This window comes from Aquarana catesbeiana, linkage group LG05 (genome assembly GCF_042186555.1).
Source record: "Aquarana catesbeiana isolate 2022-GZ linkage group LG05, ASM4218655v1, whole genome shotgun sequence".
NCBI classification, from domain to species: Eukaryota; Metazoa; Chordata; class Amphibia; order Anura; family Ranidae; genus Aquarana; species Aquarana catesbeiana.
In genome coordinates this window covers 104,010,857-104,032,643 of record NC_133328.1, presented here as the reverse complement: position 1 = coordinate 104,032,643, position 21,787 = coordinate 104,010,857, and the positions used below count along the sequence as shown (strand labels likewise).

The window sequence follows — 21,787 nt, the reverse complement described above, 5'->3', positions numbered from 1 at the left end:
TACAAAATTGAGAATCACAGTTGAAGTAAAAAATGTGGTACATGTAGACAGGTTCCTGGTGTTAAACCAGATGTTTACAGGATTCACAGCTAGTCGTAGTGCTGGGGAATCGCTAGCGCGTTTCGAATTGGATCGATATACAATTCTTCATCAGGGAAAAGTGTACCACGTTATGATGAAAAATAATATCATTAAGAATTTCTTATAACAGTTCTACAGATCTCCAGACACGATTGTCCCACAAGGTTTACAATGTATATATATTACCTTTTGCAAATGGAGTGTCCTCATAAGACACCACATGGATTCCCATTTGCCACCAGTGAGCACCCTGGGATGCAACAAGACCTCATAGGGACAAAAGAGCTGCAGCTATATAGCTAAAATGTAAAAGATACAATTCAAAAATTTAAAAGGACCTCTTGACCATTAAACCACAAAAATATGGGGGGGGGGGCAAGCCCTTAAAATCCCTTGAGGAAATCTCTGTATATATGTATGTGTTCAGTGGGATTATAGAAAGTTAATATAAACACTAATGTAGGTACTTGTACAGTACTAGCTGTATTTAATACCTTATAAACAAATACATACCTACATAAATGGTTGATAATCATGATTTATTATTTATTATTTTTTGCCTGCCTAAAGTTCAACATTAGGACCGTTTCAATATGTAAGATTATAGCTACTCGGCTCAAAACAATTTAGTTGTAAAAGATGTGTTAATTGTTTACTACAGATGGCGACTCTTTACCTGTTCTACAATAAAAACGTATAGTCAAACTGCATTGCTTTTACCCTGTTTCCCTGAAAATAAGCCCTACCCTGAAAATAAGACCTACAAGGACTTTAACTAGGGCTTATTTGGGGGGTAGGGCTTATATTGCAGCCATCACCGACAATCACGCTAGGTCTTATTTTCGGGGAAACAGGGTAATACAGAGTACGGTATTTAACATGTTTTTAATATTTAGGTCTTCAGGATAGAGATGTCCCCTGGAAGAAAGACCAACAACTGTTTGATGCCTGGAAAGGTTAGTACTGTTCCTACCTTTTATTCTGTTTTGCAGTAAAAGATAAAACACATTTTAGGTTTTGCTGTATTAAAAGTCAAGGGATCCACAGTATTTCCAGTCTGCCTGTACTACTGTGTCTTTTTTTTTTTGGACAGAACCTGGCCTAGTATTAGAGAAGAGTTGGAATGCAGACAAACCAAACTCCTCTTAGCTAAAAGACCCATTAAGAGCAAAGTGACAACCTTTGTGAAATCCACTTCCTGACCCACTTGTGCTTGCATTCCAATTTCTTCCCTGCCTCACTTTTCGCCATAGCAGCAATCATCTGAGCTCCATGTTGGGTCTTGCACAGGAGCGGATCTTTGACTGTGCATGGTCTAGTGATTAACCGCTAGGCCTGTGCACTGCATCATGGAAGGAGGCCATATGCTCCCCCATACCCAGAAGCATGGTTATTGTTTATTTCTTTCTCGAACATCACGGGACACAGAGCCACAGTAATTACTGATGGGTTATATAGGTATCACTGGTGATTGGACACTGGCACACCCTATCAGGAAGTTCAACCCCCTATATAATCCCTCCCCCTTGCAGGGATACCTCAGTTTTTACGCCAGTGTCTTAGGTGATGAACGTGTAAAGATGTCCTGTGCTGAGCTCCAAAGGGAATATCCTAAGATCCTATACTGGGGCAAGCCAGGCGAACCGGATCCATTCAAAGTGTCTTTTCATGGCCGAATTGAATGGTACCCGGGCCTCGTGTCCGAAGAAACGAGGTTTTACCCGTAATGCTTCTCTTTTTAGAGAGCTGGACCCCGCATATCAGAAAATGGCTTTAAACTTCCTAATTTCTGGCGAGGTGCTTTACGGTCCCAGAACTGTTGGATCCCCCTACTGATGGGGGCCCCAGTCTCTGACGGTTTTTTCAAACAGAGCCCACCGTGAGAGGTGAAGATTGGGTCTGTGTAAACAGCACCCTGCGGCTGGATAAGGTAAGAGGAGATTCCACAGAATTTTTGAGTTCTAGTGGCTTTTCTCAGGCCAGCTGCAGGCTATTAAAGGCACTCTGTACAGGTGCACTCAGCCTTCTGAGAGACACAGAGCTGACGGTCGCATGTAAGGTGGGACACAGGCATTCTCCTAGGCAGCATTTACTGAAGTAACACCAGACTGAGCATTGGGTAGCAAGGCTTTTAGCCAGACTACATCGCTCAGCGGGCAGTGTTCATTTGTATACCTCACACCTTGTTGCTTTGCACTATGGGTAGAAGAGGTTCAAGCACCCCAGAAACCAGAGACACTAGGGGATCTCGTTCAGGTTCTGAGGGCCCCCTGTCGGCAGCATCCTCCCCCCCTAAAGATGGGCCAGGGACAGCTAGCCAGGGAGAGCCATCGGGGTCAGGGGCTACACCTGCTTCTGGCACTTCAGCCCCTGTATATATTACACAAGAGGTTTTTTCCTCAACCATTAATGGTCTAGAGGAAAGATTAATGGCCGTGATTACGTCTTCACTCAGTGGAAGAAAACGCACTAGGCTTTCCTCTGTTCCCCAAGACCCTCAGACAGAGGAGCTCTGGGATAAAGGAGATGAATCCCTTTCAGAGGATCGGGATGGGATGGATGATTCCTCTTCGGAGGATTCAGGTGGAGAGGGACCCTCTGCGACTTCCCAAGAGGAGAAAGTCTTAGTGCAGATCCTCACTGGATTGGTCCGCTCCACATTTAAGTTGCCCATACCTGAAACTGCTAGAGAATCCTCTTCTGCTTTGGGGTCACTGAAACCTTTCCAAGCAGCACATGCTTTTCCTGTTCATACTTTACTTGAAAAGCTTATTTATTCTGAGTGGGATCACCCAGACAAACGTTTTTTTCCGCCGAGAAAGTTTTCAACACTTTATCCGATGGAAGAAAAGTTTATTAAAATGTGGGGAATACCGGCTATTGATGCCGCCATTTCCTCCGTAAATAATAGCCTGACTTGTCCTGTAGACAATGCTCAGATGCTCAGGGATCCTGTAGATAAAAGGATGGAATCCCTATTGAAGGATGTTTTCTCCTTAGCAGGATCAGTGGCCCAACCTGCAGTAGCAGCGATTGGAGTCTGTCAATACTTAAGAGACCATGTTAAGCAAGTCATCAAAGTATTACCTGAACAGCAGGCCCAGGGGTTTGCTAACCTTCCAGCGGCCTTATGCTTTGTGGTTGACGCCATTAGAGATTCTATCGTGCAAACCTCCCGTCTTTCACTGGGGTTGGTGCATATACGTAGAATCCTATGGTTGAAAAATTGGTCAGCCGAAGCACCATGTAAGAAGCTACTGGCTGGGTTTCCATTTCGTGGTGCAAGGTTGTTTGGAGAGGACTTGGATAACTATATCAAGAGAATCTCTTGTGGGAAAAGCACTCTCTTACCTGTCAAGAAGAAGAGTAAGCGTCTCTCTTTCAAACGGACTCTTTCCCCAGCGCCGGGGGCTTCAGCCTCCAGGCAGTCTCGACGGCCGCCTCCATCGGGGTCCAGAGACAAGAGTCAACCCCAGGGACAAAAGAAGTCCTGGGGAAAGAAGCCTACTAGGCAAAACACTAAGACCTCTGCATGAGGGGGCGCCCCCGCTCACTCGAGTGGGGGGAAGACTGCGACAGTTCTCAGAGCTCTGGCACGAGGACTTCCAGGACAGATGGGTAGTCTCCACAGTAACCTTAGGGTACAAGCTGGAGTTTCAGGAATTCCCTTCTCCTCGGTTCCTCAGATCAAATGTTCCCAGAGACCCAGAGAAGAAGCAGTCGCTCCTTCTAGCGTTAGAGCGACTTTTGTCGCAGGAGGTCATTATGATAGTTCCCGCAAAGGACCAGGGATTGGGCTTCTATTCCAACCTTTTTACGGTCCAAAAGCCAAATGGGGATGTCAGGCCCATTTTGGACTTAAGGGATCTGAACCGATTCCTAAGGATTCAATCCTTCCGCATGGAATCAATTCGAACAGTAGTTCCCACCCTGCAGGGAGGAGAATTTCTGGCATCAATAGACATCAGAGATGCATATCTGCATGTGCCCATTTTTCCTGCTCATCAGAAGTTTCTGCGCTTCGAGGTAGGAGGGCGCCATTTCCAGTTTGTGGCTCTGCCTTTTGAGATAGCCACTGCACCTCGAGTGTTCACAAAGATCTTGGCTCCTCCTCTGGCCAGATTAAGGGCTCAGGGTATAGCTGTCATAGCATACCTAGACGACCTGCTCTTGATAGACCGGTCGGTAGCCTCTTTGAATGGAAACTTGAGGACCACGGTCAGGTATCTAGAACACCTGAGTTGGATCCTCAACTTAGAAAAGTCTTTCCTAAAACCAGTAAGAAGACTGGAGTATTTAGGTCTGATTATAGATACAAGCCAGGAGAAAATATTTCTACCCCAGGCAAAGATCACTGCTTTGAGAGAGCTGATTCTGACAGTAAGGACCAAGAAGGGTCCCTCAGTCCGCCTTTGTATGAGGCTACTAGGGAAGATGGTGTCTTCATTCGAAGCAGTTCCCTATGCTCAGTTTCACTCAAGAATGCTGCAGCACAGTATTCTGTCGACCTGGAACAAGAAGGTTCAGGCATTAGACTTTCCGATGCACCTGTCGCATGCGGTGCGTCAGAGCCTCAATTGGTGGCTCATACCCGAAAACCTGCAGAAGGGGAAATCCTTTCTACCGGTTACCTGGACGGTGGTAACAACAGATGCCAGTCTGTCAGGTTGGGGAGCAGTTCTGGAACAGGCTGCGGTCCAAGGGGTATGGTCCAAGACAGAGAGGACCTTACCCATCAACATTCTGGAGATCCGGGCGATACATCTAGCTCTAAAAGCCTGGACTATCAGGCTACAGGGTTGTCCGGTCAGGATCCAGTCCGACAATGCCACAGCAGTGGCTTATGTCAATCCTCAGGGAGGCACCCGGAGCCGAGCTGCTCAAAAAGAGGTGAACCAGATCTTAGTCTGGGCAGAGATGCATGTGCCATGCATATCGGCAGTTTTCATCCCGTGAATAGAGAATTGGCAGGCGGACTATCTAAGTCGCCAGCAGTTACTTCCAGGGGAATGGTCTCTGCATCCCGACGTCTTTTGGGCCATATGCCAAAGATGGGGGGTTCCAGATGTAGATCTCTTTGCATCCCGATTCAACAAAAAGATAGACAGATTTGTGGCAAGGACAAAAGATCCTCTTGCATGCGGGACGGATGCGTTGGTGATTCCGTGGCATCGGTTCTCACTGATTTACGCATTCCCGCCTATTCTGCTACTACCACGACTCCTTCGCAGGATCAGGCAGGAAAGGAAGTCGGTACTTCTGGTGGCCCCCGCTTGGCCCAGAAGGACTTGGTATGCAGAAATAGTAAGGATGACGGTGGGTTCCCCGTGGACCCTACCGGTACGCCCAGACCTGTTATCTCAGGGTCCAGTGTTCCATCCTGCCTTACAAATGCTAAATTTGACGGTTTGGCTATTGAGACCCACGTTCTGAAGAGTCGTGGGCTCTCAGGTCCTGTCATATCTACCTTGATTAATGCAAGGAAGCCAGCTTCCAGGATGATTTATCATAGAGTCTGGAAGGCTTATATAACCTGGTGTGAATCCAGAGGTTGGCATCCCAGGAAATATGTCATAGGTAGAATACTTGATTTTCAACAGATGGGATTAGAGATGAAGCTGGCCTTGAGTACCATCAAGGGCCAGGTTTCTGCTTTATCAGTATTATTTCAGCGGCCACTTGCTTCGCATTCTTTGGTCCGAAACTTTATGCAGGGGGTGATGCGTCTTAATCCTCCGGTTAAAGCGCCCCTAAACCCCTGGGACTTGAATTTGGTCCTGGCTGTGTTACAGAAACAGCCTTTTGAACCAATAAGTCAGATTCCTTTGGTCTTGTTGACAAGGAAATTAATTTTTCTGGTGGCCATCTCTTCTGCTAGAAGAGTATCAGAATTAGCAGCTCTTTCCTGTAAGGAGCCTTATTTGATTATACACAAGGATAGAGTGGTACTACTCCCTCATCCTAGTTTTTTACCGAAGGTGGTTTCTGATTTTCATTTAAACCAAGACATTGTTCTACCTTCCTTTTTTCCAGATCCCTGTTCTCCGGAAGAGAGATCTCTACATTCGTTGGATGTAGTAAGAGCAGTTAAGGCCTATCTAGGGGCAACTACTCCAGATCCGCAAGACGGATGTTTTGTTTGTGCTGCCAGAGGGTCCCAATAGAGGACAGGCAGCGTCAAAAGCTACCATTTCTAAATGGATTCGACAGTTGATCATTCAAGCTTATGGTTTGAAACAGAAGATTTCTCCGTTTCAGATCAGGGCACATTCCACAAGGGCTATTGGTGCTTCTTGGGCAGTGCATCACCGGGCCTCTATGGCTCAAATCTGCAAGGCCGCAACCTGGTCTTCAGTTCATACATTCACCAGATTCTATCAGGTGGATGTGAGAAGGCATGAGGATATCGCCTTTGGGCGTAGTGTGCTGCAGGCAGCGGTACAGGGTCCTCAGGTCTGATTGCACCCTACTTGGTCGTGGTTCCCCCCCCTCAGGTAGCATTGCTCTGGGACATCCCATCAGTAATTACTGTGGCTCTGTGTCCCGTGATGTTCGAGAAAGAAAATAGGATTTTTAAAACAGCTTACCTGTAAAATCCTTTTCTTTCGAAGGACATCACGGGACACAGAGGTCCCGCCCCTTCTTCTAATACACTATATTGCTTGGCTACAAAACTGAGGTATCCCTGCAAGGGGGAGGGATTATATAGGGGGTTGAACTTCCTGATAGGGTGTGCCAGTGTCCAATCACCAGTGATACCTATATAACCCATCAGTAATTACTGTGGCTCTGTGTCCCGTGATGTCCTTCGAAAGAAAAGGATTTTACAGGTAAGCTGTTTTAAAAATCCTATTTTTTTTGGGGCAGCCGTAATGGAGGAATGAGTGGCCGGGGAGCATTATGAAGGCAAACATAGGTGGGTGGGGTTGTGGGCTTTAAAGAGACTGGGCAAAATGACAGTGGTGTGTGTGTGGGTTTTTAATTTTTTTAATTGCAAAAACAACTGTGCCAAGAGCGCGCTCCCTGCTTGTGATCGGGAACTTTTCAATCATGTGACAGCCAATCACAGCAGTCGCATGATCATAATCCTCGCCCCACCTCCTGGCATCCAAAACGCCTTAAAGGGACGGGAGACGCTGGCGCCAAGAGGTTAAGGGTCCATGCACACTGGGCTTCAAAAACGCTGCTTCTACAAAGTGGGGTTTTTTTGTTTTGTTTTGTTTTGTTTTTTCTCCTGCCTGTAGAAGCAGCTCAGTGTTCTCCTTTGTGTCCATGCATATTAGGGCATTTAGAGACATATTTCAACATGAGAAAATAGAGGCAGGAAAAAAAAAAGTGCGTTTTTGAGAGGAAATTTCAAGCATGTTCTTTAAATGTTGTGGCTATGAAAGCAGTTTTTTCTCTTAGTTTTCACCTGGTGATCCTACCAGTAACATATTTTCTGTCCTAGGGTGACAGCGCTTGCTAACTGTACTGTATCTATGGAGGAACAGTGTTGTCACCCTAGGACAGGAAGTGTTTTAGGACTACAAAACTCCTCCACCTCTCTATCTCTATGGATTAAGAGAGGGAAGGGTGTTCGGTAGACCACAGTGAACGGGCAGGGCTGATCACATTGTTCAGGGTTTCAGTGCTGCACATGATGTTAGGTCACTGGATTTCTGGAAGGTTAGATATTTTCTGCATTTGCAGCATTCCTAAAAAGACATGGGGAAATGGAGAGTTATTTAAAAAAAAAAAATTATTGTATGAGGGTTGTAAGTGGAATAATCTTTCAGAGGATGGAAGTAGAGCAGAGGGCTGTGTCTCACAGATTCCATTCTAGCAGGGGGGCATGTACATGGTGGCAGTGATGGCTGTGCAATGAATTGGGGTCTAACCTGTTTTTTTTTCTGCCCAGAGGCCTTTGTAGACTATCTGCTACTGAATGAACCTTGCACCTAACAGTTGTCTTTTGCTGTATGTTATTATAGAGGGCCGTACTGGAGTACCCTTCGTTGATGCTAATATGCGTGAGCTGGCAATGAGTGGATTTATGTCAAATAGAGGGCGCCAGAACGTAGCCAGCTTTCTCACTAAAGACCTTGGAATAGACTGGAGGATGGGTGCGGAGTGGTTTGAATATTTACTGGTGAGATCCTTTTTAGCATATAAATATAACTTTTTTTGGCAATGCTGTCTGTAAAGGTCTGTCTTCCCATCCTAAAACACTGCATGCAATGGTGCATCAGACATGGCATCAGCTCTTATTGAACTGAACTACTAAATAAGCTAGTTGGAAGAGTGGCAAAACATCTTCAGCATTACAGAACAAGTCCAGCTGGATGCATGACCTTGATAAATGAGAACCTTCACATATGATACAGCAGCTAATGCAGCCCATGCAAGGGCTAAGAGATGCATGACCCATTCCATACTCACATAGTTGATGACTGTACAGCCTTTTTATTTTTCTTAAAACTTCAGGAAGCACATTTTTTTTGTACCCTGCAAAGTAAAGCCATAATGTGCTAGTATGCATTGCACACTAACACATTGTTTTAAACTTACCTTTAAAACAAAGCCCGTTCAATGCCGAGATGTCAGAGTTTCAGGCGCTCACATCTTCACCCATCTTCCTTCCGGGTTCAGAGACTCTGGTTGTGTGACTGGCCAGAGCCGCGATGACGTCACTCCCGTGCATGTACACGGGAGCCACAGTTTACAGGACAGGGCTCCGAAGGAACGGCACGGGTGGCCGTTCCTTCAGAGCACTTGTGCCAGTGATACCAGTGATGTCACTGGCAGCATGTACAGTAAATATCTCCTAAACGGTGCACGTTTAGGAGATACAGTATTTACACTACCTGTAGGTAAGCCTTATTATAGGCTTACCTATAGGTAAAAGTCAGAGAGGGGAGTTTACTCCCACTTTAACAAACTGTTATCTAGCAAATATTGGAGCAGATTCTGTAAGCTTTTCCCTAAGGGCCCTTTCACACTGGGGCGGTTTGCAGGCACTATTGCGCCAATAATAGTGCCTTCAAACCGACCCGAAACAGCCGCTGCTGTCTCTCCAGTGTGAAAGCCCTGAGGGCTTTCACACTGGAGCAGTGTGCTAGCAGGACGGGAAAAAAAGTCCTACTAGCAGCATCTTCGGAGCGGTAAAGGAGCGGAATGTATACCGCTCCTTCACCGCTCCTGCCCATTGAAATCAATGGGACAGCGCGGCTATACCGCCGGCAAAGCGCCTCTGCAGAGGCGCTTTGCTGTGGTTTTTAACCCTTTCTCGGCCGCTAGCAGGGGGTAAAACCAAATACCGACGGTAAAGTGCCGCTTACAATAGCGACGACGCCCCCGCCCCAGTGTGAAAGGGCCCTAAAGCTTCTGATTAGGACTACATCCTCAATTTATTCTGTGCTGGGAAACCCCACATCTTTGAGAACTTTGAGTGAGTTGTGCTCAAAAACCAGTGAACACCCTTAGTAGAACAGCAAGTTACCGGCTTACATTATTTGACAGGTAATGTTATAATGTCCTATAACTCAGTCAAATTATAGATGTAGCAGGTTATGGCAAAAAATGAGGGCTCAATATACTGTTTAACTTACAGTTGTCAGTATAATATCAAAGGTAAATTGAAAGCATATTTATAGAATAAAAGAAATTCTCCTGAGTCCCCTATCAACATAAATCATGTCGGTAGGGGAATTCCTCCCGTGGAGCTTTTGTGTTCTCTCGGGGTGAAAAGTGGCACGGGGAGCCATCCCTTCTGTTAGAACACAGTGATTATTGCTAGCAGTCGTGGCCGCTGGCAATAATCACATGCGAAAATCCAAAATGCTGCTTGACCCAAGTCGATCGATGGATTGACTTTGGTACGGCCTGCCCCTAGATAGTTTGAATCTCTTCTGGTCCCTGCAGAACTGGCCCAGGTTCTAACCCTCTATGGCTGACCTAAGGCATATTGATGTTTGCATAAGTAGTTTTTGGAGGTAGGGAGCAGCAGCAACAGCCCCAGTATTTGCATTGACAAGTGTTGTAACACCTCTAAATTGTGGTGACAAAGGGAAGTGTGATCTTGGGCACAGCTTCATTTTATTTGTATTGAATAACAGAAATGAGGAACTGATTCTATGAAGCCTGATGTGCAGATTTTTAGATACAGTAGGGGTAGGATGGTATTAAGAATTCTTCATAAGATGTTTCTTTGCTGTGCAATGGTCATACCTATTACCTAATTCTGCAGTATTTTCTAATAAATCAGGTTAATCTGTGACTAGTAACACAACTGTACTACACATAGCATACTTGCATGTTTTAAATAGACAACCAACACATCACACAAACAAACAAACAAACAAACAAAAAACACATGATTCTTTTTGTAACGTGGTTCACCACAAAAGAAAACGTGCGTTGCAACACACTACACTTAGAGGAATGGTTTGGCAAAAATGAAAACGTGCATTTCAGCAGAGCAATGGGCTCTAAAATAATGTATAGATTTATTTTTTTTTATAGGTTAAATGTAAATGCGACTACCATGATGTAAATAATGCAATTAAAATGTGTTCTGCTGTCTTCTGTTTCACAAGTTTTATAATCAAAGGCATAGTCCACCCTTTGTAGTAATTTAGTAAATGCACCAACATTGCTATAATAAAAATGTGCATTTTCTACATGTTTTGCACTGAGGTCTGTAAAGCATTGCTACCACTATCAGTGCATTGTGAGTGCTCTTCACACGCTTTTGTAAAGCTCCCCCCCCCCCAGCGTCAGGACCATACCTCTCTGGAGGATGTGCAGCTGGACCACAGCGGGGAGGGAGGAGGGATCGCCGTTACGCTGTATACAAGTTCCATCTGCTGCAGTAGTAAAAAAAATGTAAACCATAACAAATCTGGGTGCCCACATAGCCAGGCTAAATTCAAGAAATAACAGGATTTCCATGGAGGATGCACCCTGCAATTCAGGTAACGAGGGGGCAGTGTGGGTTTTGGGAATGGAGTGTGCAACCATGTTTCATGTTGCAACTTAATATGGATGTAACTTGAAACATGAGCCTTTAAACTCCATAGTATTTAGTCATCTGGAACTGACAATTCCAGTTTGGTGGGCTGGTGGTTTCTGTTACGCAGAGAAACATTTGCTAATTACTGCATTTTACAGTGTTGTTCTGTGGGCTTACAGATAAGAACTGTGTTGCACAGAGCTACCTTCTATTAATTGTCATTTTATCTCTCTTTCTAGGTGGATTATGATGTTTGCAGTAACTATGGAAACTGGTTGTACAGCGCAGGAATTGGGAATGACCCTAGAGAGAATAGGAAGTTCAATATGATAAAGCAAGGGCTGGATTACGATGGGAATGTATGTATTTTGTATTGTATGAATAAAGAGATATCTTACCTTTCTGCTCTAACATCATCTTTGTAGCGATCAGACTTTCTGTTTCAGGGATCCTTTTTCCACCCCACATAATCCAATCTATAATCACAAAATCCAATTTACAGTATCTCACAAAAGTGAGTACATCCCTCACATTTAGTAATTTATTATATCTTTTCATGTGACAACACTGAATAAATGACACTTTGCTACAATGTAAAGTAGTGAGTGTACAGCTTGTATAACAGTGTACATTTGCTGTCCCCTCAAAATAACTCAACACACAGCCATTAATGTCTAAACTGCTGGCAACAAAAGTGAGTACACCCCTAAGTGAAAATGTCCAAATTGAACCCAAAGTGTCAATATTTTATGTGGCCACCATTATTTTCCAGTACTGCCTTAACCCTCTTGGGCATGGAGGTTGCCACTGGAGTCCTCACTTCTCCATGACGACATCATGGAGCTGGTGGATGTTATAGACCTTGGACTCCTCCACATTCCGTTTGAGGATGCCCCACAAATGCTCAATAGGGTTTAGGTCTGGAGACATGCTTGGCCAGTCCATCACCCTTACCATCAGCTTCTTTAGCAAGGCAGTGGTCGTCTTGGAGGTGTGTTTTGGGTCGTTATCATGTTGGAATACTTCCCTGCGGCCCAGTCTCCGAAGGGAGGAGATCATGCTCTGCTTTAGTATGTCACAGTACATGTTGGCTTTCATGGTTTCCTCAATGAAATGTACCTCCCCAGTGTCGGTAGCACTCGTGCAGCCCCAGACCATGACACTCATATCAACATGCTTGACTGTAGGCAAGACACACTTGTCTTTGTACTCCTCATCTGGTCGCTGCCACGCACCATCTGAACCAAATACGTTTATCTCGGTCTCATCAGACCACAGGACATGGTTCTAGCAATCCATGTCCTTAGTCTGCTTGTCTTCAGCAAACTGTTTGCAGGCCCTCACCTCTTCAACCTCTGCAGTAATGCTGGCAGCACTCATACATCTATTTCCCAAAGACAACCTCTGGATATGACGCTGAGCACATTCACTCAACTTCTTTGGTCGACCATGGTGAGACCTGTTCTGAGTGGAACCTGTCCTGTTAAACCGCTGTATGGTCTTGGCCACCGTGCTGCAGCTCAGTTTCAGGTTCTTGGCAATCTTATAGCCTAGGCCATCTTGATGTAGAGCAACAATTCTTTATTTCTTTTTTCCAGATCTTCAAAGAGTTCTTTGCCATGAGGTGCCATATTGAACTTCCAGTGACCAGTATGAGAGAGTGAGAGCGATAACACCAAATTACACACCTGCTTCCCATTCACACCTGAGACCTTGTAACACTAACGAGTCACATGACACTGGGGAGGGAAAATGGCTAATTGGGCCCAATTTGGACATTTTCACTTAGGGGGTACTCACTTTTGTTACCAGCGGTTTAGACATCAATGGCTGAGTGTTGAGTTATTTTGAAGAGACAGCAAATTTACACTGTTATATAAGCTGTACACTCACTACTTTAGATTGTAGCAAAGTGTCATTTCTTCAGTGTTGTCACATGAAAAGATATAATAAAATATTTACAAAAATGTGAGGGGTGTACTCACTTTTGTGGGATATTGTATAATCTAAAAAAAAATGAATAAAAGGGGTTGTGTTGCCCATAACAACACAGATTCCAGCTTCTTTTTAAGTCCTTTAAAGCGGTATTAAACCACATCCTTTAAAAAAACAAAAAAAAACCCTGCAAGACAATGGCATAATGTGACATCACCAGCTGCATGTAGTGTGACTATCTCCTAAACAGTGCAAGTTCCGGAGATGTTCACTGAACCTACAGGTAAGCCTCATATTATTTTTTTTTTTTTTTTTTTTTTTTTAGGTATCTGTCAATTTAAATTTTTTTCAGTGTAAAGGCCCCTGTACACCAAATGCGTTGGGGCTATGCTGTCAGCGATTTGCAGCCCAGCCCCAATGCATAGACAAGGCAAAATGCCTTATTTTTCGTTATAAAATCGGCACGCTCAATTTCTTTGAAAACATTTTTCCGCACACTGTGCTCACAAGGTTGCCTACCCCTGCTTTAGAACCACTTGAAGTTCACTTTTAACTGGAGTGCATCTTTAGGGCCAGTTCACACCAGCAAGCCACACTGAACGCTCAGCTGTTGGTGTGTGCTGGGAGGAGGAGTAACAATGTGCCAATCCCAGCGCATGGCACTGTTTTCTTTTCTTTCACAGAATTTGATTAAAATCGTCATTTCCATACAGTCCTATCAACTGCAGCAGATTTGCAATGTGTTTGTTCCCACTTCAACCTGCTGCACTGACAAAATGTAGTGCATGGAACGGACACCACTGGAAAATGTTAACTTCACACTCTCAATCACGAAAATGATTTTTTATAAAGTAAATGCTGTAAACTACTGGTGTAGTGAGAAATTAACATCCTGCGCTCTCATGCCTCAGATCAGTCCCAATTCATGCACCTTCACACCTCAGATCACTGTCCCACCACTGTAACCCCCTGCTCATCTGCCCCACCACTGTACCTCCCTGCACATCTGCTCCACCACCGTACCCCAATGCTCTTCTCACCGCTGAACCATCTGATCATCTACCCCACCACTGTAACCCCCTTTCTCATCTGCCCCACCACTGTACCTCCTTCACATCTATCCCACCTCTGTTCCCCCTGTTTTTCTGCCCCACCACTGAAACCCCCTGCTCATGTGTTCCACTGATGTACCTCCTTTCTCCTCTGCACATCTGTCCCACCTCTGCAACCCCCCTGCATCTGTCCCACAAATGTACCTCATTTCTCCTCTGCCCCACCAATGTATCCCCTGCTCTTCTGCCCAACCACAGTAACCCCCCTTTATCTGTCCCACCAATGCACCTCCTTTCACATCTGCCCCATTGCTGTACCCCCCTGCCCTTCTGTCCCACTGCCCCAACACTGACAACAACCCCCCCCCCCCCGCTCATCTTTCCCACCACTGTAACCCCCTTCTCATTTGGCCCAACACTGAACCCCCCTGCTCATCTGTCCCACCACTGTAACCCCCTGCTCATCTGCCCCCTCACTGTACCCCCCCTTCTCATCCCACCCACCACTGAACCCCCTTCTCATCTCTCCCACCACTGTACTTCCTGCACATCTGTCCCACCACTGTACCCCCTTTTCTCATCTGTCCCACCACTGTACCACCCTGTACATCAGCTCCACCGCCGTATCCCCATGCTCTTCTGTCTCGCTACTGAATCGCCTTCTCATCTGTCCTAACACTGAACTCATCTGCCCCACCACTGCAACCCGCTTTCTCATCTGTCCCACTAATACACCTCCTTTCACATCTGCCCACTGCTCTACCCCCCTGCTTTTCTGTTACATCACTGAACCCCCTTCTCATCTGCCCCAACACTGAATCCCCCTGCTCATCTGTCCCACTGCTGAAACCCTCTTCCACCACTGTACCTCCCTGCACATCTGCCCCACTGCTGTACCCTCCTGCTCTTTTGTTCCACCTCTAAACCCCTCCTGCTCATTTTCCCCACCGCTGTACCCTCTTCTCATCTATGCTATGTGTCATATGCAGAGTGGTGAAAGGAAGCAGAGATGAGACACATCTACCTGTCCTGGCACACTCATCCTGCTGATCCACCTCTCGCATCCACCCCAGGTGCTTGTATGGGATGTATGTGATGTCACATATAAGCATCTGGAATGGATGTGCAATGATGAGCTCAGGTCAGGGGTATTTTCTGAAAGCAGTGGGCCTGTGTGCAGGATCATAAGTTGGGGCCCCGCAGCTGAGAAAAAGTGCAGCGCACTGCGCCACAGCAAAAGTTGGGTGCGATTTTCATTACGCTGAATACTGGCTGTGGCTTAAAAGGACACAGAGTGCAGGGGTTCAATAGTAAGTGACGCAAAGGTTCAGGAATAATTTCAACAAAGTTCCCAGAAGCTCAACAGTAATTCCACAAACTGTCACCTGATTGTAGTTTTCTCAATCACAGTGAAATTCCTTCTTTCTGAGATTAGTAGTGGCAACCAAGCGAGTCATCTTCCTCCAGGACTGATTGGCTTTAGCAGTGGCCAATGACAGTCCTCCTCCTCCTGGAAACAGGGACTCCCCCACCTAGCAGAAATGCACCCAATCTCTTCCCCATCACAAAAGCTGACAATCGCAGCTACAGCAAAGTTAGAGAACCAAACAATGTTTCCCATCTTTTACAATGTGTGGGGGCACAGTGCCTCCCCCTCAGTGCAGGTGCAGCGTGGGAAATTCTGAAATTGGAATGCATTAGTGTCTCACTGACTCTTCCCTGCGCTGCTCTACTGATGGGGAGGGAGTCGAGTGCCGGCAAAAGAGGCTTTGCGTGCCGCTTGCGGCACCCAAGCCGGGGGTTGCCTACCCCAGTTCTAAAGCCTAAACATTTTTTACCTGAATGCATTCCCTGCATTCAGGTAAAAAATGTTTAGGCATCAGTATCCCTCCTTCCCACCCTTACTTACCTGAGCCCTCATTCGATTCATGTCATATATGCATGTCTGCAGCCCCTCTCGCCCCTCACTTTCGGGTTTTACCGGCTTTGCTGGGGCACCAGGAGCCATTGGTTCCCGCTGCTATCAATCAAAGCCAGTAATGAGGGGCCAGGGCCGAGTCCCACTGTCTGTGTCAATGAACACAGCAGCGGGGCTCGTGAGCGAGCACGCACAAGTGCCCCATGAGAAGTGGCTTCTCATAGGGGCACTGAACAGAGAGCAAGTAAGTATAGAGATTTGTTGTTGTTTGTTTTTATTTTATTTTGTCCTTTTACAATCTCTTTAAATAATTCGGCATTGATGTCCACACAAGGAGCACATCCAACTTGTACAGGGTCTCCATTAATTATCCAGGAATGCCGTAGTGCACTATTCCACTGCAGTCTCTTTTTCAGCAATCTGGGAACCCCTGTTGTCTACATAATTGTTATGCAAACTGGGTGTTCCTAAACATACCCAGTACTGGTTCCCTGCTGCCTGGACATGGGGAAATCTAATTTTCAGCTACTATTCAAACCAGCCTTGAAACTTTTCATCCAATTGGTGTCGAGACAGAAATAATTCTGTAATTAAAGAGGAACTTCACCCTTTTTTATCTTCATTCGAAAGATTTAAAAAAAAAAAATAGATACTTACTAGTCTCTGGAGTCCAGCAATGTCCTCTCGCAGCCAGTTCTCAGTCCTGCAGGTCTCCAGCACTGGCATCCACGAATTGGGAGCCGATTGTGACTTCCTGAGCAATCACAGCTGGCTCCCCACTGTACATAAGCCATATCTTACGGCGCAGTGACACTGGTCCTGCAGCCTCCGGGAACACTTGACATGTCCTAGGAGGCTGCAGGCAGACATGGGTCAGGACAACTATTCTTTGTCACAAATCGCCTAGGTGACAGTTGAGGAAGTGGGAATGGGTACATGTCAAGAAGGGTACCTGCTCCCAGTAAAAAGAAAAGCCTCAAATGTATAAGGGGTGGGGGTTGAAAGGAGGATGAGCGATACTTTCACTTTTTGAGTGAAGGTCCACTTAAAACTTTTTTTATAAAAAGAGAATTGCTCATCACAAACTTTAAAAAGTTATAGACCTATCCATCTGACATCTGTAGAGCTCTCTGGTGTTTCTGGGGTAGAATTAGAAGCTTACTTAATGATATCTCTTGATGCCTAAAGTTGCTCTTTAAAAGAGAAGTATGGTTTTCTTTTTTTTTTTTTTTTCCCCCATTATACTTGCCTAAGTGAATGCAGCATAGGTCTGATGCTGCACCTGTCCCCTCTGCACTGAGAACCGAGAAATGTGGTGGACCTGAACGGATCGTTCATGTGAAAGAGGCCTAAGATGGCTATCAGTCCAGGCACCTGGCGGATCCAGACTCCCATTCTCGGGACGATGCGGTGCCTGGACTGAAATCTGTGACGTCAACAGGGAGCAGACTTCATCCCACTCTCTGCTGAAAACGGGTCATAGGAATGCAAAACTAATTGCACTCTTGTGATCCATAGGAGAAGTACAGCCAAACGAGTTCAGGCTGGAAATCTCCTTTTAACCACCTACGGACCGCCCGCCGCAGTTTTACGTTGGCAGTTTGAAGGAGGATATCGTTGTTATGGCAGCAGCTAGCTGAAAACATATGAAACCAGTGTTCAAACCACACATGTGAGGTATTGCCACGATCGGCAGAGCGAGAGCAATAATTCTAGCCCTGGACCTCCTCTGTAACTCAAAACATGCAACCTGTAGAGTTTTTTAAACGTCGCCTATGGAGATTTTTAAGGGTAAATGTTTGTCGCCATTCCACGAGAGGGCGCAATTTTGAAGAGTGACATGTTGGGTATCAATTTACTCGGCGTAACATTATCTTTCACAATATAAAAAAAATTGGGCTAACTTTACCGTTGTCTTATTTTTTTAACTCAAAGTGTATTTTTAAAAAAAAAAAGTGCGCTTGCAAGACCGCTGCGCAAATACGGTGTGACAAAGTATTGCAACAACCGCCATTTTATTCTCTAGGGTGTTAGGAAAAAAAATTTATAATGTTTGGGGGCTCTAAGTAATTTTCTAGCAAAAAAACTGTTTTTAACTTCACAACAAATCTCAGAAAGAGGCTTGGTCCTTAAGTGGTTAAGTACAAGCCAATAATGCCAGTGTCTGGTGCAGCATTCTTTTCATATTTGTGTATTGTTGCATTGTAGATCATATTTGTGTAAGGTTGGGTTGCACAGATAGATGTTGGCTTCTAATTTCAATTATAAGTACATAGATGTTACTGCAGCCCAGATCTGGGAAGAAGGGAGAGCTCCGACAGGAAGCCTTATGCGACCATTGCATCAAGAAATGGTCTGACTTATCAGAGGTTTTTGCTGAGCTGCAGTTACCAATATTTAGTGGGGGTAGCCAGGATCTTCATACGAAAATTAGAACATTGATAATGTTATTATATATTTTAATTGCTTTCTCTGCAGCTGAGTTTTTTGTTTATGATTGTTTTGCATTTGTTTTTCAATCAAAGGGTGATTATATCCGACTGTGGGTTCCAGAATTGCAGCAGATAAAAGGAGGTGATGTTCATACTCCCTGGGCACTGAGTGGTTCTGCCCTGTCCCATGCCAATGTAACTCTTGGAAAGACCTACCCACTTCCAATAGTCATGGCACCAGAATGGAGTCGACACATCAATCAGAGGCCGGTGAGTGCCACTTCTCAGTGTATTGTCTTATACCAATCCCTCTCTGTAATTGTCAGTTTCTACAAATGATATATGTGCAAACAGTAATTGAATTATCTTATGGCTATTGTTTAAATCACAACTGTACTTATCCCTTTTTCAGCAAGCCAGAGCTGGTTCTTTTTGAAGGTCGTAATGCTGGAGGCATAGGCTATCTGGTCATGTGATCATTGTGATTGGCTGTCACAGTAATCGCTTGATGGAAAGCCCACCCCACTAGCCCCCAGTTGTAAGCAGTGACCAGGAGCTGTCAATGACAGTCGGGTGACGGGGTTGGGGACCCCAAGTGAGCCCATTCCTAGCATAGAGCAGCAACACTGGCTGTACACATAAATGTGGCAGCTCAGTATTAAAACTTGCCACCATGCTACTACATATATGCATAAAGCAGGTGGCAAGGGGTCTGGAAACAATTATGGCCAAAATGTTTAATTTGAATAGATAGATCCAAGAGGATAGGTTTTTATTGCCATTTGTTCCAAAAGTGAAGATATCTGCTCACTTCCTATCAGGACAAGAAGAGATGGTAAAGCTCTACAGCTGGAAATGGAAAAAATCATTGTACCCTAAGAGTAATAATACAAAAAACCAATGTGTATAACACTACTCACTGCTGCTACTTAATAATCAAAATGTATATCCAAAAAGGTGAAAAATCATCAGTGGTAAACACCCAATAATATTCCACAGTAGCACAAATGAGACAATGGAAAAGAAAACCATTTATAGCACAAATAAAAATAAATAAATGAATAATAATAAACAAATGTCCATAAAGTGCCAAAAAAAGAAGTGCTTTGTCTCTTCTCAATGAAGATAATAAAGTATAAATAAAGTATAAATCCATCATCAAAGTGAATGTGCAGGTCCCACTCACTTTAAAATATCACTCACCTTACCAAATTGCCATTTATTCTCATGACTGGCAATAGCGCATTTAATGATGATAAGATTCCACCTCAGGAATTTAGACACAACCTCCAATTCTTTTATCCATTTCTCGTGCCATTAAACACATGTAGAAAAAGAGAAATGTAATATCTCAAATTAACATTCTTTTATTAAAAGAAAACCACTCACATTTAAAGCCACAATAATATAGCTCATCACATAAAAATGGCATCAGGTTCAGTTTATAGCGGTCTCTCCATCTCCAGTTGGTCGGGATGGCCGACTGCTCTTCGATGGTGGAGGGCCATCTGGCTGAGCCCCGCACTCCAGGCGCTTTAGAGGTTCCCTCGCTGTGCAGGCGACCTGGCCGCCGACCCTCCTGCTCACCGATCGTATTCCGCTCGCATCCCACAAACCTCTCTGCGAGATCCCCTCGTTTCGGTCCTGGGAGGTATAGCAAGAGAGGCCGGACGCATCATTTCCGATCGTGCGGTCTGGTCAGCGGCCATCTTGGTGGAGGCTGGAGCCTCCAGGGAAAAGGCCTTTAATGTGCCCCCTCCCTATTGGAAACCCAGTAAGAAGGACGCCAGAGAGGATGTGGCAGGTGCAGGTGTGTCCACCAACCCGCACGGGGTCAGCTGGGGACGGGGCTGGAGCAGGAAGCAGAAAGGGCTCTCTAAACAGAGGATCCTGGTGGCCGGCCAGGTCAGACGCTTCTCCACCCTGCCCTGCGGATCCTGCATGTCAGGACAGCTCCAAGGTAAGCCAGAGCACTCTGGAGTCACCTCTGTCTTTACCTCCCTACAAACCGTACAATTGCATTGTACACCGCCAACCTCACTCAGGCCCTTTGTGCTTACTTGCAGGCAAAGGCCCCAGAGGAAAAAAGGGCGCAGACCAGAGCAAGGCATGCACCTCTTGCGGTCACCGTTTTTTTTCCAGAGTGAAAAAAGCCACTATGCCAAAAATGCATAAAATGGTGGCTAAGGAGTCAAAAGGTTCCTTAAGGACACACTTAACTCCTTCAAAAAAGGAAATAAAGAGCACTATTGGGCCGATACACTCAGCAGTAGAGAAGTTGGAGGTGCCAGCAAGCTCTAGCCAAGCTAGTCGATTCGGATAACTCAGAACAAATCTCAGAGGACGGCTTATGCTGGGATTCCGAGGAGGATGACTCAGCATCAGAGGACACCCTATTTCCCTCAGAAGACACAGATAATCTTCCAAGGCTCTGTCTCATCTTGTGCAACTTTTCATGTGACTTGGGACTGCAGAGTCGCATGACAAGTCATACCCTGTGACTTCCAATGAGTACCGTTCATATCTGTGCAACTTCAGGTCGCAGCGACTTCAACGTGGTCCCTGCACTACTTTGGTCCCACTTTGATGCGACTTGAGGTCTATAGACCTCAAGAATACACCATGGTTTCAAGTTGCATCAAAATCCCTGCGTCAAAAAATCGTACGACCTTCGGGTTGCAATTGTGGAACCTAGCCCAAAGGCTATAGCAGACACACTGGATATCAAAGAACAAAAAGCTGCAGGGCTTTCCCTGTACAACAAAATATACAAGGGGTTGCAGCCCAGAAAACCCAGGAGAAGCTCTTCATACCAGGTGTGGTCAAGCACAGGTATCCATTTGAAGAGGAAGATACCACGACTTTGCGCGAAAATGTCCCAAAGTGGATGCCTCCCTCGTGAGAGTCGCAAACAAATCCGACATAGCTTTTGATGATGCGGAGCATGAGAAGCAGTGGCAGCGATTTTGAATCTGGCAATGGCTTCCACCTGCACAGCTCGCACCCTAGTAGCTGGCTGTCTCAACTGCAAGCGTTGCTAGGAGACACGCCAAGGGAAGAATCAGTGAGGACCATTCCCACACTAACCAGAGTGGCAGCTTTTCTAGCAGATGCCTCTGTTGAAATGGGAAGATATATTCTAGGGCCATGACCTTAGGGAAGAGAGCCCTGTGGCTGAAAGTCATAGGAGGGGACATCGCCTCTAGCAATAGGCTGTGTAGGATCCCATTCACAGGAAATTTTCTGTTCGGGCCAGACCTGTAAACTGTCCTGGACAGGACTGCAGCGAAGAGCAAAGGGCTCCCCCCAAGCAAAAGACAAGCAGGGGAAGGCGCCCTTTTGTCATTCCAGGAGATTTAAGCCGCTCAACAGAAGA

The 21,787-nt window shown here is 45.5% G+C and overlaps 1 protein-coding gene across 2 annotated transcripts in view; it reads left to right on the top strand.

The window, feature by feature from the left end:
- The window catches only part of LOC141144385 (cryptochrome DASH), a 71,796-nt gene that overhangs the window by 23,895 nt on the left and 26,114 nt on the right, over window positions 1-21,787 (top strand). Inside the window, exons 10-13 of one of the 2 annotated variants that reach the window (XM_073630026.1) lie at window positions 978-1,037; window positions 8,055-8,212; window positions 11,314-11,433; window positions 18,505-18,681. In XM_073630026.1, coding sequence (XP_073486127.1) covers window positions 978-1,037; window positions 8,055-8,212; window positions 11,314-11,433; window positions 18,505-18,681 — 515 coding nt within the window. Of the gene's footprint in view, window positions 1-977; window positions 1,038-8,054; window positions 8,213-11,313; window positions 11,434-12,672; window positions 12,948-18,504; window positions 18,682-21,787 lie in introns of those variants that run through there. The other variant, XM_073630027.1, reaches the window with a different exon arrangement.